Source organism: Larus michahellis, chromosome 1, assembly GCF_964199755.1.
Source record: "Larus michahellis chromosome 1, bLarMic1.1, whole genome shotgun sequence".
In the NCBI taxonomy this organism is placed as follows: domain Eukaryota; kingdom Metazoa; phylum Chordata; class Aves; order Charadriiformes; family Laridae; genus Larus; species Larus michahellis.
Genome location: NC_133896.1, coordinates 159067668 through 159080877, shown reverse-complemented (window position 1 = coordinate 159080877; position 13210 = coordinate 159067668). Strand labels below are relative to the sequence as shown.

General features: G+C 36.8%; 1 protein-coding gene across 4 annotated transcripts in view; it reads left to right on the top strand.

Annotated features, from left to right (window-relative positions):
• MYO16 (myosin XVI) overlaps positions 1–13210 on the top strand; it is a 400883-nt gene that overhangs the window by 214022 nt on the left and 173651 nt on the right. For all 4 annotated transcript variants that reach the window (XM_074561661.1, XM_074561651.1, XM_074561671.1 and 1 more), the window contains one exon: positions 1020–1147. In XM_074561661.1, coding sequence (XP_074417762.1) covers positions 1020–1147 — 128 coding nt within the window. The remainder of the gene's footprint in view (positions 1–1019; positions 1148–13210) is intronic.

Here is a 13210-nt window from a genome sequence, read left to right as displayed (position 1 = left end):
ACAGGCATGGGACAGGAAGGGTGATAAGCACCTGATTAGTTTGGAGAAAGAAGCAAATACAAAATGGCACTGTGGTGGAAAGAGAAAATAGTCGGAGAAAACAGGACATGATGGAAAGGAAAGGATTTGGTTGTTTAAGTGATAGCATCCAGTATCGTTCTAGATGCTTCATAGTGTTCCAGTTGTCCCCCAGCTGCCACGAGTTTTTGTAGAGCCTGTGTTAATTTTCTAAACCCATGAGAAAGTCTGATAAAAGCTATATAAAAAGGTAGGTAAAGTTATATATTTAAGGATATTTGTAAAATGATATGGTGTTTCTGCTCACAATCTGATCTAAATCACATTATGTATTTTCTTTATTATATTTATTTATTCTGAAACAAAAGAGTTGTAGATGTTAGCAGAATATCTAATTATTCTAAAATCTATGTGGTGTTAGCTGAAAGAACATCAGGATGTCCTCAGGAAAAAAAAAAAGAGGTTTCAGTAGCAGGTAATTGGTTCTACTCATACTTAAGCTTTAAGGGTAGTGCATGTTGCCAGCTATGTGTAACACAGAAGTTATTCTATATTGCAGAGAGAGTATCTGTGGGAGACTGCTCTGTCATGTAATAAATGAATTCACTTATAACTTCAGGTCCTTGATTTCAATTTTAAGTTTTAATACAATAATCATATTTCATTTTATAAAATTTTTAATTCATAAATTCATTCAATAAGTATACACTTGAGGTATAAAAAAGTAACTTCCTAGGTTTTGTTTTATTTAATGACAAACCAGCCTTGTTGAGTCTTCTAGTTTTGTTTAATTTTGTATCTTAATTAGATCTTCTATGCTCGCAGCTCTGTTTTCTTTAATTAAACTCTTCGTAGATACTGTAATGGTACCACATATATCCAGGCAGAGATTCTGTTCATAATGCTTAGAGAGCTTTACAAAAGACCCAGGATCGGGGGGCTGGGTGAAACATAATTAGTTTGAAGTGTATTGATCATGTTCATTTTCTGCAATTTTTCAGGTCACCCAGCTTTATTTAAGTAACTCTGGAAAATTGTGTTCCTCGCTTCCCCCACATATATTTTCCTGTGCTGAAAGAGCTTACCACATGCTATTCCAGGAGCAGCGTCCCCAGTGCTTTATCCTCAGGTGAAAATTTATCTTTCTATTAACTAATTTGTAACTCCTGCCTTTCAGCTGTTTCCCGCAGGATTCAGCGGTTGAGATTTCCATTTTATTTTTTCCTCCAACTGATTTCTTTCTGTGTGCTGATCTCTGTATCATACATTCGAGCGAAATAGAACTGAAAAAGGTTTAATTACATCTCAAGTTCATAAATTCTCTTGGGGAATTGCCACTCCATCTAGCTGCATCTAATTAGGAAGAAAGAGTTAATGATAAAGAATTCAAAACCACTCTGTGTGTGTTTGCTAATATTACGTGGATCAGTATGAGAAACAGAATCTAATTACAATAAAATTGGAAGTCCCCCCTCTGAGTTGGGCCCTCTGTATTGGAGCTTCCACTCTGCCTCACGTGTTTGTGTGGCCGTGAGCTTGTTATTTAGCGCTCCAACTTCAAAATGGACTTTAACCAGGTCCTGTATTCGCAGTGTTGTTGCAATGGTAAATACATTCAAGATTGTGAATAAATGTATTAGAAATCTCCAGTGAAACAGAGTTTCATACAAATATGTCAGTTTTATAATGGTGAAACTTTGAATTCACTTGGAACTTTTGCTCCCCAAATCTATTAATCCCTTTTCTTCCTTCACTCTAGCTGATAGCAACGAGTCTGGTGAATTTGATGTAGTTATTCAAATTTGTTGTTCAGTCTTGTCACTTTGACAATTGCTGTTGGCTGAAATAATGGCAAGGGTTTGCAGAACTTCATGGGAGATGAGGGAGAAGGGGGGAAAGGGGTTAATTTTGATTTGGCCAGGAATAAAGCCTGATCCACTTGGTAAATCTTGTAATTGCTCTTGAACTGTCTCTAATTGTAAGGGAATTGAATACTATGAAATTGAGAGGATTATGATACTCAAAAGCAGTTAACAATGCTGGTTTAGAGTTACAAGAGTTAAAATGAATACATAAATACAATCATATATATCCATTTTTACTGCATTCTGTTCATGTGGATACAGACTCCCATGCATATTTGAAGTTCTGTATATTAAGTTTTCAAATACATTTGAATATTGCAATTAATTTTTTTTTAAAGCATAGTTTGTAAGTGTCTAAAGTATAAATGTATAAATTAATTATGTGTGGAACTGACTGTTGATTGGTTGAAACAAATGGTAACCTTTTTATAACCTAATCAGAATGGAATAGTTACTTATCTTTCCAGTGGGTAGCGTCATTTAAGCAGAGGTGCAAGCAATATTCGGAAATCATTACTGTATCTTCATATGATCTTCTCATAAATATTAACTCTTTTTTAGGTATAATAATTTTGATAAAAATAAGAAATATCCTATGGCACTGTCTTCAGCATTTTCTTTAAAGCAGGAACTTGGGATGTTGCTAATTGATCATTATCTTTTTGAAGTTGCCTATAATTGTAGACAGAGAAGAAACGGAATATAATACTTATTCACACTTCAAGAAGAAGGCTGACTGCCAAGTGAAGTATTGTGTAGTGGTACACAAAGAATACTGTTCTTAACAGTAAATGGCTTTGATATCAGGGAATAGTTGCTACTGATGATTTTATATCAGGATGTCAAGGCATGTGTTGAGGCCCAGTGTCTTGATCTCTGGCCAGCCCACCATAGCTTGTTATAAATCAGTGACCTGATGGAGAATATGACAAGAGGGTGCTCTGTTGATGGCATCAGCACTTGGCAAGACATTTGCATATCACATCAAGGCAACCCATAGATATGCCACACGAAAGTATCCTTTATGTGGATAATTAATTAGATCTAAAGGTCACTTGTGAAAATGGAAGCTGAAAGGAAAGCATCTGGTAATTTGGAATAGGAGTTAAGTATAGATGCAACTTAACAGAAACAGCTAGAAACAGTTCTTTGTAAATACCTTTCTTCTGCTAGCACTAAATAAGAAAATAGAAGGGAATTGAGATCTTTTATAAGTTCATAAAGAGGTATTAAAAATGGGATATTCTCATTATATTAGTCCATTGGTAGAATCTAAATAATGAATGGCTGGAAAGTAAAGGTGGTGTAGGAAATTTCCATCGGTTTTCTCATAATAATAATAATCTGAAAAATACCCTTGACATAAATCAAGTTATTGTCAACCCCTTTGCTGTCGCCTGATTGTGTGTGTGTGCATGAACTCGTGTGTGTGGTCAAAATGGATTTCTGCTTTCTTGCTATTTTAGCTGTAAAACAACGTTAGCTATCATCAAGAGAAGGTTCTTCCACCACTGAGGGACGATTCATTGGTTACATCTATGCTAACAAACAGCATGTAGCAGGGCTTAGTTTCTGCCCATGAGGTCATGTGATACAGCATCCAGTCAGTTTTTCTTTGATTTTTCACTTGAAGAGGGGTTTATGGAGAGGTTTTCAAGATCTCCATTTCATTTCCTATCAGAACCAAATAACTGCAATTCTGCAGTTCTGAAATACTCCAAGCTTTTGTGGTTTATTTGTTTTTCTCCAACCTCTCTTATCAAGCATACTCTCATTCTGTACATGTTTGGCCTATGGTCTGTAATTTTAAAATGCCTTCAGTTACAAAGCTGAGTAGTGGATACAATTCCGTCCATGCCATGTATAGTGCAGTGAGTGTGCTTAGTAACAAATTTTAAAGTTAAAAAAGTATGCTTCCCTCTAATGTGCAATCACAGGCTGAATGAAGATAAGGGAGCTCAGAAAAGCTCTCCATAGCTAGAAAGCGCATGGTCAGAAGCAAGGAGGCAGTGGATGAACAAGTGAAAAGAACTCATAGATCCATGAGACTATTACAGTGGAATAAGGTGGCTAGGAGTGCTTCTGCCCTTCTACCCCTGTCTGCTTGTTTCCTCATTTCCACACCATCCTTTGTGTCAACACAAACATTCAGGTGGTGGCATGGTTGGGCTAGATGACCTTTAAAGGTCCCTTCCAACCCAACACATTCTATGATTCTATGGTGACCTGGGGTGGAGAAATACTATCAGGGCAAAATTACACCTGGGAGGGTGGTGGTGATGTTGAGGAGCTATTTTAACCTGAATTCCTTCCAAAGCCAGACTCCCCTGGAAGTGAAATGAGTTGCCAGAGCTGGACTGGCAGGGCCCATTGATTTTTGTAGTGGTTTTGGTTTAGACTAAATAGTTCCTAGAATCCTTGTACCATGTTTGCTGCTGCTGCAATATTGGAATGGTTAGCCTGAGACTCTGTCCAATTCAGAGCTCCTACAATGAGGAGTATCAGCATGCCACATGGAAAAATAGCCACACCAAATCAGAAAGTTGCTAGTTTTGTTTGGTTTTATTAGTAGTAAATCCAGTGAAAGTAGCTTATCCCCGTGGGTATGCACTCATCCCAAGATGAAATTCCCTTGATATCTGCAAGATATGCCATTTTGCCATACGAGCACTCTTGGAATTGCATAGTGAGAGTACACTTTTGCCTTCTGTTGTTGTCATTAGCAAGTGAAACGTGATGCAATTATAGAATACAACTCTTAAATCTATATTTATTTTTAGATCTACTTTACTTATAATAATACTTATAGTATAAGTAATTTGTTAGTATAACTTATAAACATAATTATGCTTTAATTGTAAAGATTTTACCATGAGAACATGCTACTGTTTTGATGTGCATGTTGTGATATTATATGGAGCAGTGAGAATTAGTACCATGCCAGTATTTTACCTTTCATGTGCAGTTCTCAAAATATGTCTACCTTAACTGCCAGAGAACCAAGTGATGGCAGTATGTGTAACTCTCATCTGACTTTTTCCTGAAAAGTTTGAGTTTGTTTTTTAAAAAAAAATCCAGTAATTTCTTTATAGAAGTCTTTTATTTTATTTTCAGTACATCAAGGTACCCACAATCTTGTCAAAAGGACACAGAAAAATATCAGATAATGTACCCTTGTTCATGTTAATCCTATCATCTTCATCAAGCTTTGTAGCTTATTTTGTGGAGATAAAGTTTATTTTCTATTAGCAATGCTTTTCAGTTCATTTTTTTTCATGCCAAAGCGTAATTACAAAAAGATACTTCCCATGAGTTTAGTGGCCATTACTAATGATTCATGAATTACTCTTTTATTGGACACATACTGTTTCTAATGAATTCTGCATGCAATGTAACCCTTAATGATATTGTTTTTCTTAGTCTAGTCATTTTTGCCTCCCACGTTTTCTCAAGAGATGATAATGAAAAGAGATGAAGGCACCTGAGTTTTCTGAGTTGGAACTTAGCTGCCTAAGTCCAAAGCTGCAGTCTTGAAACCCTTGCTAAACTACCAGACTCGACTTTCTGACTGCAAAGTGCTACTTCAGTTTTCAGCCGGCTTGTGCATTCAGGAGAGGTTCACTGTTTCTGGCAGGGCAGTCTTACAGCGCTATTTATTTCATGCTTAAGACTGACTGGGATCCAGGAATTGTACATTTCTGTACCAAAGACCTTTACCACAAGCTTTCTCAAAGCATCGCTAATTCACACCACTGACATCAGAATCTTTTTACATTAGACATTCATCCATGAGCAGTTGTGCTTATTGTATACGATGCTGCTCATTGCTATTGTTCTTCTCTCTCTCTCTCATGTAACTTCCATCAGGTTTTTGTTTATTTGTTTTTACTGGTTTTCTTTCTTTAGCTGATTGTCTCCAGTGATATATTTAGAGTAGAAGCCCTTCAAGGCCAGACCATTTCTATATTGTGTCCTTAGCCAGAGATGGTTGGAATCTCCTGACTCCACGTAAGTGATTGTGATAACGTTAGCAATTAAATATATGGAAGTAGAGACTCCACCCTTTTCTTTGGGAATAAAACCCAGAGATTTGGCAGTGAGTGCTCCCATGATCACAGGGAAACGGTTTGTAGCTGCAGATCTACTGTGTGTTCCCCCTGAGCACAAAATCCAAGCTAATAAAAATTCAGCACTTCTGTCATGACTGTTCTCAGAGTGCTAAGCTACCTGCTGTTTGCAGAAACAGCATGGGCTTGTGCCAGATGAAGAAAGATTCTCCCTTCTGTAGGTTTGCCTTTTCTGTTTTCTGTGCCTAAAGACACTGTAGGTATGGAAGTGCTTCCATCTTTCTGTAGCATACAGAACTTTGCATGTATGAGATCACCTTAAGACTGTTTAGTAGAAGGCAAGCTTTAAGACCTGGTGGAAGTCAAAGAAAAACTTCCAACAAGTGGTTAAAATATAAGAAAAAAAATCAAAATGAAAATCAACAATATGGTCTATCAAATGTGAAATATTCTTCCCTAGCAGTAAATTTCTGTTGTAAGGTGTTGTTCACTTGGGCAACAGATTTAACAAATCTTGAATTTTCCTACTGGGGCTGCATTGGAGAGTTGCCCAAAAAGCTGAGGACACCAATTCACAAACAGCAAATATCCACCTCCAAGGTGTTTCCTTACAGATCTGGAAGAATACTTCTGTCCCAGTATATATCCTGAAGTTAACTTAGGACCAGACCAGTCCTTTGCAGGGAAAATGAAGTGTTAAAAGTATCTTTTTCAAGTTTATTCTTTAATCTAAGGAAATTTGTTGTTTTGCAACTTCAATTAGAAGGTATAGAGTGTTAAGGAATTTACTGCTCAGTTTAGCGGTAGAATTTCTCTGTCTCCTGTTAACGTGATTCAGTGAAAATGGGAATCTAGCATTGCCAAACTTGCTTCACGGTACATGAGTTTGATTGTTGTCTCTTACTGGTTGCACGTGTCTGACACATCAGCTCTCTGCTTTGTCTGCTTCCTTTGCTTCATGCAGGTTAACTGGCTCTCCCCAAGCAGCAAAGCAGATGATGTAAAAAAATAACCCTTTTTTAGTCTTGTAAAATGAATTATCTATTACATATAATATTATACATAAATATCAATGTCAAAATATTCTGATAACTGTACAACTGCAAATAGATCGTTCACTTTGCAGAGGCTGCATATGCTGGATGAGTGTACAGAGATAGAACAAGCAGCACAACACTGAAGCATCTTCAGCAGTGACAAAGGAGCAGACAGTGCCCTATAATGTGTTAGGTTGACTACTGAAAGCTACACTTATGCTTCTGTCATTGCCACATTCTTTATAAATAGCATGTAATTAAGAATATTTCTTGTAAAAGTACTTATTAACCCCTCATTTATATATTAAACAAGTTTATCATTTTCTGGTTTGACCTCTGCAATACATTAAAAACCTTACACTTAACAGAATACAGATTTAACACAGATTTGAGATAGGGTTCTTAGTATAACATTATAAGATACTGCTAGTGGAAGGGAACTCTCTGCAAACCCACTGGCAACCCTTCTGTGTCAAAACTTTGTGTTTTCGTGGTAAAACCACATATATCATCATGTTCTAAAGAAATTTTAGAATTGCACTTTAGACTCTTACAATTCCAGCAGCGTTAAAGCACTTTATTTTTCAGAACATTCATAATGTACCATTTAAACTGTGTGAAGCTGTGTTTTCCTCTTCAAATTTAATAAAAAACTTACTACTATTTCACTTCAATGTTGCCTGTTTCCATTTTCTTTGTGATTTTGGTCTTTTTCTGCTGCTATCTATTCCCCTAAACATTATGTTAAGTCTTTGCTACAGAACTGGTTAGGAAAAAAAAATCTATTTAAAGCTTTCAGGATGATCCGGATCAGCCTTTCCACCTTCTCTATCTTTTTACACTTTACTTACTTGTCTTCTGAAGCTTTGCTCTTAATTTCCTCCATGGGGTTACCGTGTTACAAGATTTCTTTTTTCTTTTTTAATTTTTTTTTTCCAGTCCCTTCACATCCCATCAAGTATTCACTCACTGAAATTGAGTGTTTTACAACAGGAAGCATTTGGCCAAATTATTGAAGAGTTATTCCCAATTACTTTTAGTACTGTCATTCATGCATGCGTAACACCAAGAGCTGGCTTTGTATACAATTTGTATGAAAGCTACAGAAGAAAATAACATTATGTTATGCTCTTAAATAACAAATAACTGGACTTTTCGTAATTAGCTTCCTTCTGACTCCACTTTGCTCCTGCTGTTCAGGATATGAAAATGCATTATGCACTGAAAAGATAAGTGAGGAGCTGTCGAGGAAGTCTAAGTGTAGTTTATAGGCTTGTTAAAAGCTAAGGATCCTTAGTCAATCAAGCCAATGGTTTATGGGATGCTGGCGGCTAATTTGGTGAATCAAAAAACATAATGAATATATAAAATGGAATGTTATCATTTTGTATATGTTAGCAGCCAGGAATGGTTTTGTTGTGATATAAGTCACACTTTTAAGCCAAATAATTTGGAATGAAGAGAAATCCTTGTCTTTTGAAGGGGAATGCCTTGAAAGCTTTTGATTTCCTCTGTTCAGCGTCACCACAGGCATTCTGTTTCAGTTAATAATCTTTAATTTTTACATTATAATTCGATGTATTATAAGTGCAATAGAGTCATAGATTTGGACATCCTATTTATAATTAAAAAAATGTTTATAAATACTTTCCAGTTTAGTTTCCTTTAGAAATATAATTTCCAACTAACATGCAGGGTTGTTCAGTTACAAATATCACTAGTGATGGTACAAACCACATTATTTTATATATTATCAGTCTTGCTTGCACATATTTATTTCAAATCTAGAAACCTCAGTCGTGTAGCAAGACCCTGTGTCTCGCTTACGTACTCTGCAAACTGAGAAGAAAGAAATTATTTTGGTCCCCCAAATGTTTGCGAGTTTACTCTCTCTTTTCTAGCTATATCTTACTATCAGAGTGGGAATTTGGAGTAGTAATGCTATGTTTAGGGTGGTACAATAAGAGATTGGTTTCAAAAGTTCATACAAAACAGCACACACAAGTATGCTGATCTAAATCTTCCTTTAAAGCTGGTGGAAATCTTATATGGACAAATTATCTCAGAAGTTTTCCAGCATTTTTGATTATAATTCAAGTACTGCAGGTGTAGGTTTTTTGTTTGTTTTGTTAGGTATTCCTGCACTTCTGAGTGTGGTACCTTTGGTCAGAATTGAAAATGAAATGCAGAAAATAAAATCCTGTCGCTTATATGATCTGACATGACAGGTACATTCATCCTTACATGTTTTATATTTTGCCATATTTTTCCCCAAACAGATGATTTATAGGATTTATTTACACTGGAATTGACACTTGCAAAACAATAATGATCTAGTTACCTGGATTCATAAAGATATAGACAAACCTGGCTAATATGCAAAATTGAGGGTAAGCAAGATCTACTTCTCAGTACTTGCAGGAATTAATTCTTAACATTTTGCCTGGGGTTTGCTGTTTTCTGACTATTTTAGGTGGGTTTCCTTGGTTAACTACTTCTACGTGATAGTTCTGTCTGTCCGCCTCTAAGTCCTCCTCCACCCAATAACTTTTGAACCTACTGGCCACTAACAGCCATGGAGGTCTCAGAGCCAGAGTGTTCACACAGGCTTTGTGGGTTTTGGGGGCCATCGCAAAGGTAGTTGTATCTCCAACCACATTTTCCCTATTCTGAAAGGAAACAGCCAGGCAGTTCCTGTGGATTGTCCAGCAAGCACATGCCTTGTGCTTGCCAGTGTGAGTGATGCCAGTGGCCCAGCTAGATTGGCACAAGGTAGCGGAAGAGCTGGATCCAAGTGCAGTGGATTTGCAGGGCGTAGCTTCTTTAGTTCTCCTGTTTATAGAACATCTTGTGTTCTTTGCTTCACTTGTCTTTGTATTTTCACACTTTGAATTGGACTTTTTCCTAGCAATTTTAGTTTTGAATGTTTTAGTTCAAAACAGAGTTTATTTTTTTCTTATTATTCCTATTATTTTAAGACAGGGAGTCTAGAATTGTAGTTAACGTTTTATTAACAAAATATTAGTAAAAAAATAGTAGGAACCAAGCCCTCCATCAGGTAGTTATATAAGAAACCCAACGGAGGAATAAAATGAGAAAGTTTAGTGGAACTTGCTCAAAGCCCATTGTGAGCATAGGGTTTCAAATTCTCTGTCCATTGTCCTTTCCCTTGGAGTACACTGTCTCTGCTGATTTCCTAATTTAACCTACTTTATCTGTGAAATAAGCCATCTTTGCTTTGCTTGTTTAATAATGCCTTCTATGGACGTTTTACCTTGGACGAATGCTTTTCTCTGCAGCGCTAACTTATTCTCCACCTCGGTAAGGCAGTCCAACCAAAAGTTGTAAGAAACCAACATTCATATTGTAAATTACATTTTGAAAAATACAGTGACGAAACAATTATTTAAAACAGAGAAGAGGAATTGTTCTCTGAGCAGAATTAAACTGTTAAAGCAAAGATTGTGGACAACAGGGACATCACAAAAAATTTTACTCCACCTCAAAGGAAATATAATAAACAAGATCTGGTTCAAGGTGCCAAATTACTTTTTCATTGTTAAATTATTTATTGCTCCAAATGTTCCGAACAATGATATCAACAGTTAAAACTTTACTGAACATGGCATTTCTTTCTCAGTGCTTCAATCTGTGTTTCACTAGGAGTACACACATAACACTTTGAAATGCACAAAACAACTAAGCGACATTGTGTCCGCTCTTTCAGCAACCACTGGAGTGAATTCTGACCCCTGAACTGTACTTTAGCAACCACTTTAACCAGCAAGCTCCTGTGACACTGCTGAACAAAATGTCAATCACTGTAAAATTAACAGTTGAGCTCAAAGTGTCAAATCTTTGTAGCTGTGTACTGCGATGTTTAGGGAACAGCAATCTTGGGAAGAAATATTCAAGAAGAGACAGAAATTATCTACTTTTGGGGGACCCTTGCATGGTCCTGTGTTATCTGGGCCACAGATTGCTTGCAGTGAAAAACAAAACGTAGCTTTATTTTAAAAGTGAAACAGATTAATTCTTAAGTGGGGAAACTCGTGGTGAACACTCCAGTTCCTTTGTTTAAGAAGGCATTTTTCTATTTTTAATTATAATTTGCAGGTCTCCTTTGTAATACTCAAAAACAATCAAAGGCACATCAAATGTTGCATTAGTATCCCTTCTTCCCCCATCCCCAATTTCTCCAGTTGTGAGAGAGACTTTTTTGAAAAATAACCCCACCCTGCTAATCCTGGAAAAGCCTTCTGTTAGAGAAGCTATTTTTGACTCTGAAGTTGGGCCTAAGCAAGCAAAGTAATAAAATACTACAACAATTTCTTAAATATCAAGTCTTGCTCAGCCCTCAGAATGATACGAACATTTATCTGCTGGATATAAAGGGCAGTATGCATTCGAAAAGCTGTGAGTAGTTACAAACAATAAATTATTTCAGATCTGATTGGTCAAATATATATGAACACTTCTGCTTCAGTGGCATCATTGGTACTACATGACTGTAGTAAACTTCAGAGGTGTTTTAACTTCAGAGAAGTTCCTTAACAGCTGAAATAACCAAAGAGCCACTGTTGCTAATCTTGTTGGTAACCCATGGTATAGTGATAGCAGGTTGCAGCTGTGATTTTGGATTAAGTGTGTTGTGGAGGGACAAAATTATTTCATCACGGTGACATACAGGTGTCAGTGGACTGGCCAATGTGAGTGGGCGGTAGGAGGGGTGGTGCAAGACAGATTTATATCTGTCAGTGAGTTCACTGACTTTCTGGACAGCACAGGTGTAAGATCTGTAATTTGCAGGAGTATGAAATGTCTCTAGGGGAGGAGTATCACAGGACTAATGCCTTGTTTCACTTTTTCCTGTTGCTGGTAGTGATAACAGGCAAAGGAACATCGAGTTTGGACACTACCATTATAAAGACAGAAGGCTAATACTACTACTTAAGAACAGAGGCAACATGGTATGATTAGCAATTGGCGAGTGAAGTCATCGTTAAAACGGCAGAGGTGCATGCAGATTTTCGAGGGTGACATCAAGTATAATCTGACTTTTGAAACTCTTTCAGAAAGTCAGAAGCTTAAGATCTGAGCAAGGGATAATGCACTTAGAGAGCACCTTGTCAATTCTGTAGAGATACTAGTTACATATTAGCTGTGACAGTGACCTTCTTGACTTCACATGATTTCTTTCATTCTAAGACCTGGTTTAAATATGGCTTTGTGACCCATTATTTGAGGACTTTGCATAACATATATCCAGGTTGCAATCCTATGCAGTTTTGGACCACAGACCTCCTATTGATGCCAGTAGGAGTTCGCAGTCCAGGGGCAGATTCCAGCTCATTGTAGAAACATGGACAACATAGATAAAAGCAGTTTGACACATCATATATAGTAATGAGACATCTGTCTTGTCACCTGAGATACAGTTTACCAGGCAAACAAAAAAGATATTCATGAGAGCTGCATATGTGTCCCATAAGAGTTGGATGAGACTAAATGGTGCAAAGATCCCATCCCTGTCTGAGTATGAAGACCTTTTCATCCTTCCCTCTTTTGTTTCTTCATTTTATTGATTTCTCCATTGAAGTGAGATTTGACTAGATAAAGCAATGGCCAGACAGGTACTATATTTTGCTGCCCTCTCATTTTCACAGACTAAATTATACAGATAACAGACTGACCTGCCAGCATGGCCATTGTACTTATGAAAAATCTAACTGGCTGTTGTAGAAACAGCTTGTTAAATTTGATCAAGCAGATAAATGAAGGTGAAGCATCAAATTGCATTTTGTTTGGTTCATTTGTCTGTAAAGAAAACAGCTTCTTATAATTCAAGTAAGAAATTCTTACATGAATTTCTTAATCAGGCTTCACTAACTTTATCGTTTCTGTCTCTTTTGTTTCTTTTCCTTCCTTCTCCTTGCTTGAAGTCCAACATTGAGTTTGCTTCCCTCCTCCATCCCTCCACTTCTCTGTTGTTTCTTGCTACCTTCATTGTTCATGTTGCCTTTTACCTTATTTTGTTTGCTCATTTTCCCCTTCAGACATTCTCATTCTTTGGAATATTTATTTCACAACATGAACAAGAAATTAAGTGAAACAGGATCACTGAAGTCAGAGTGTATTACACTGCAGCAACTGGGAAGGTTATAAAAACAATCATCTTTTTCTTTTCCTTCCTCTTCTTTTCCTATTTCCTTTCCCTTCTTCC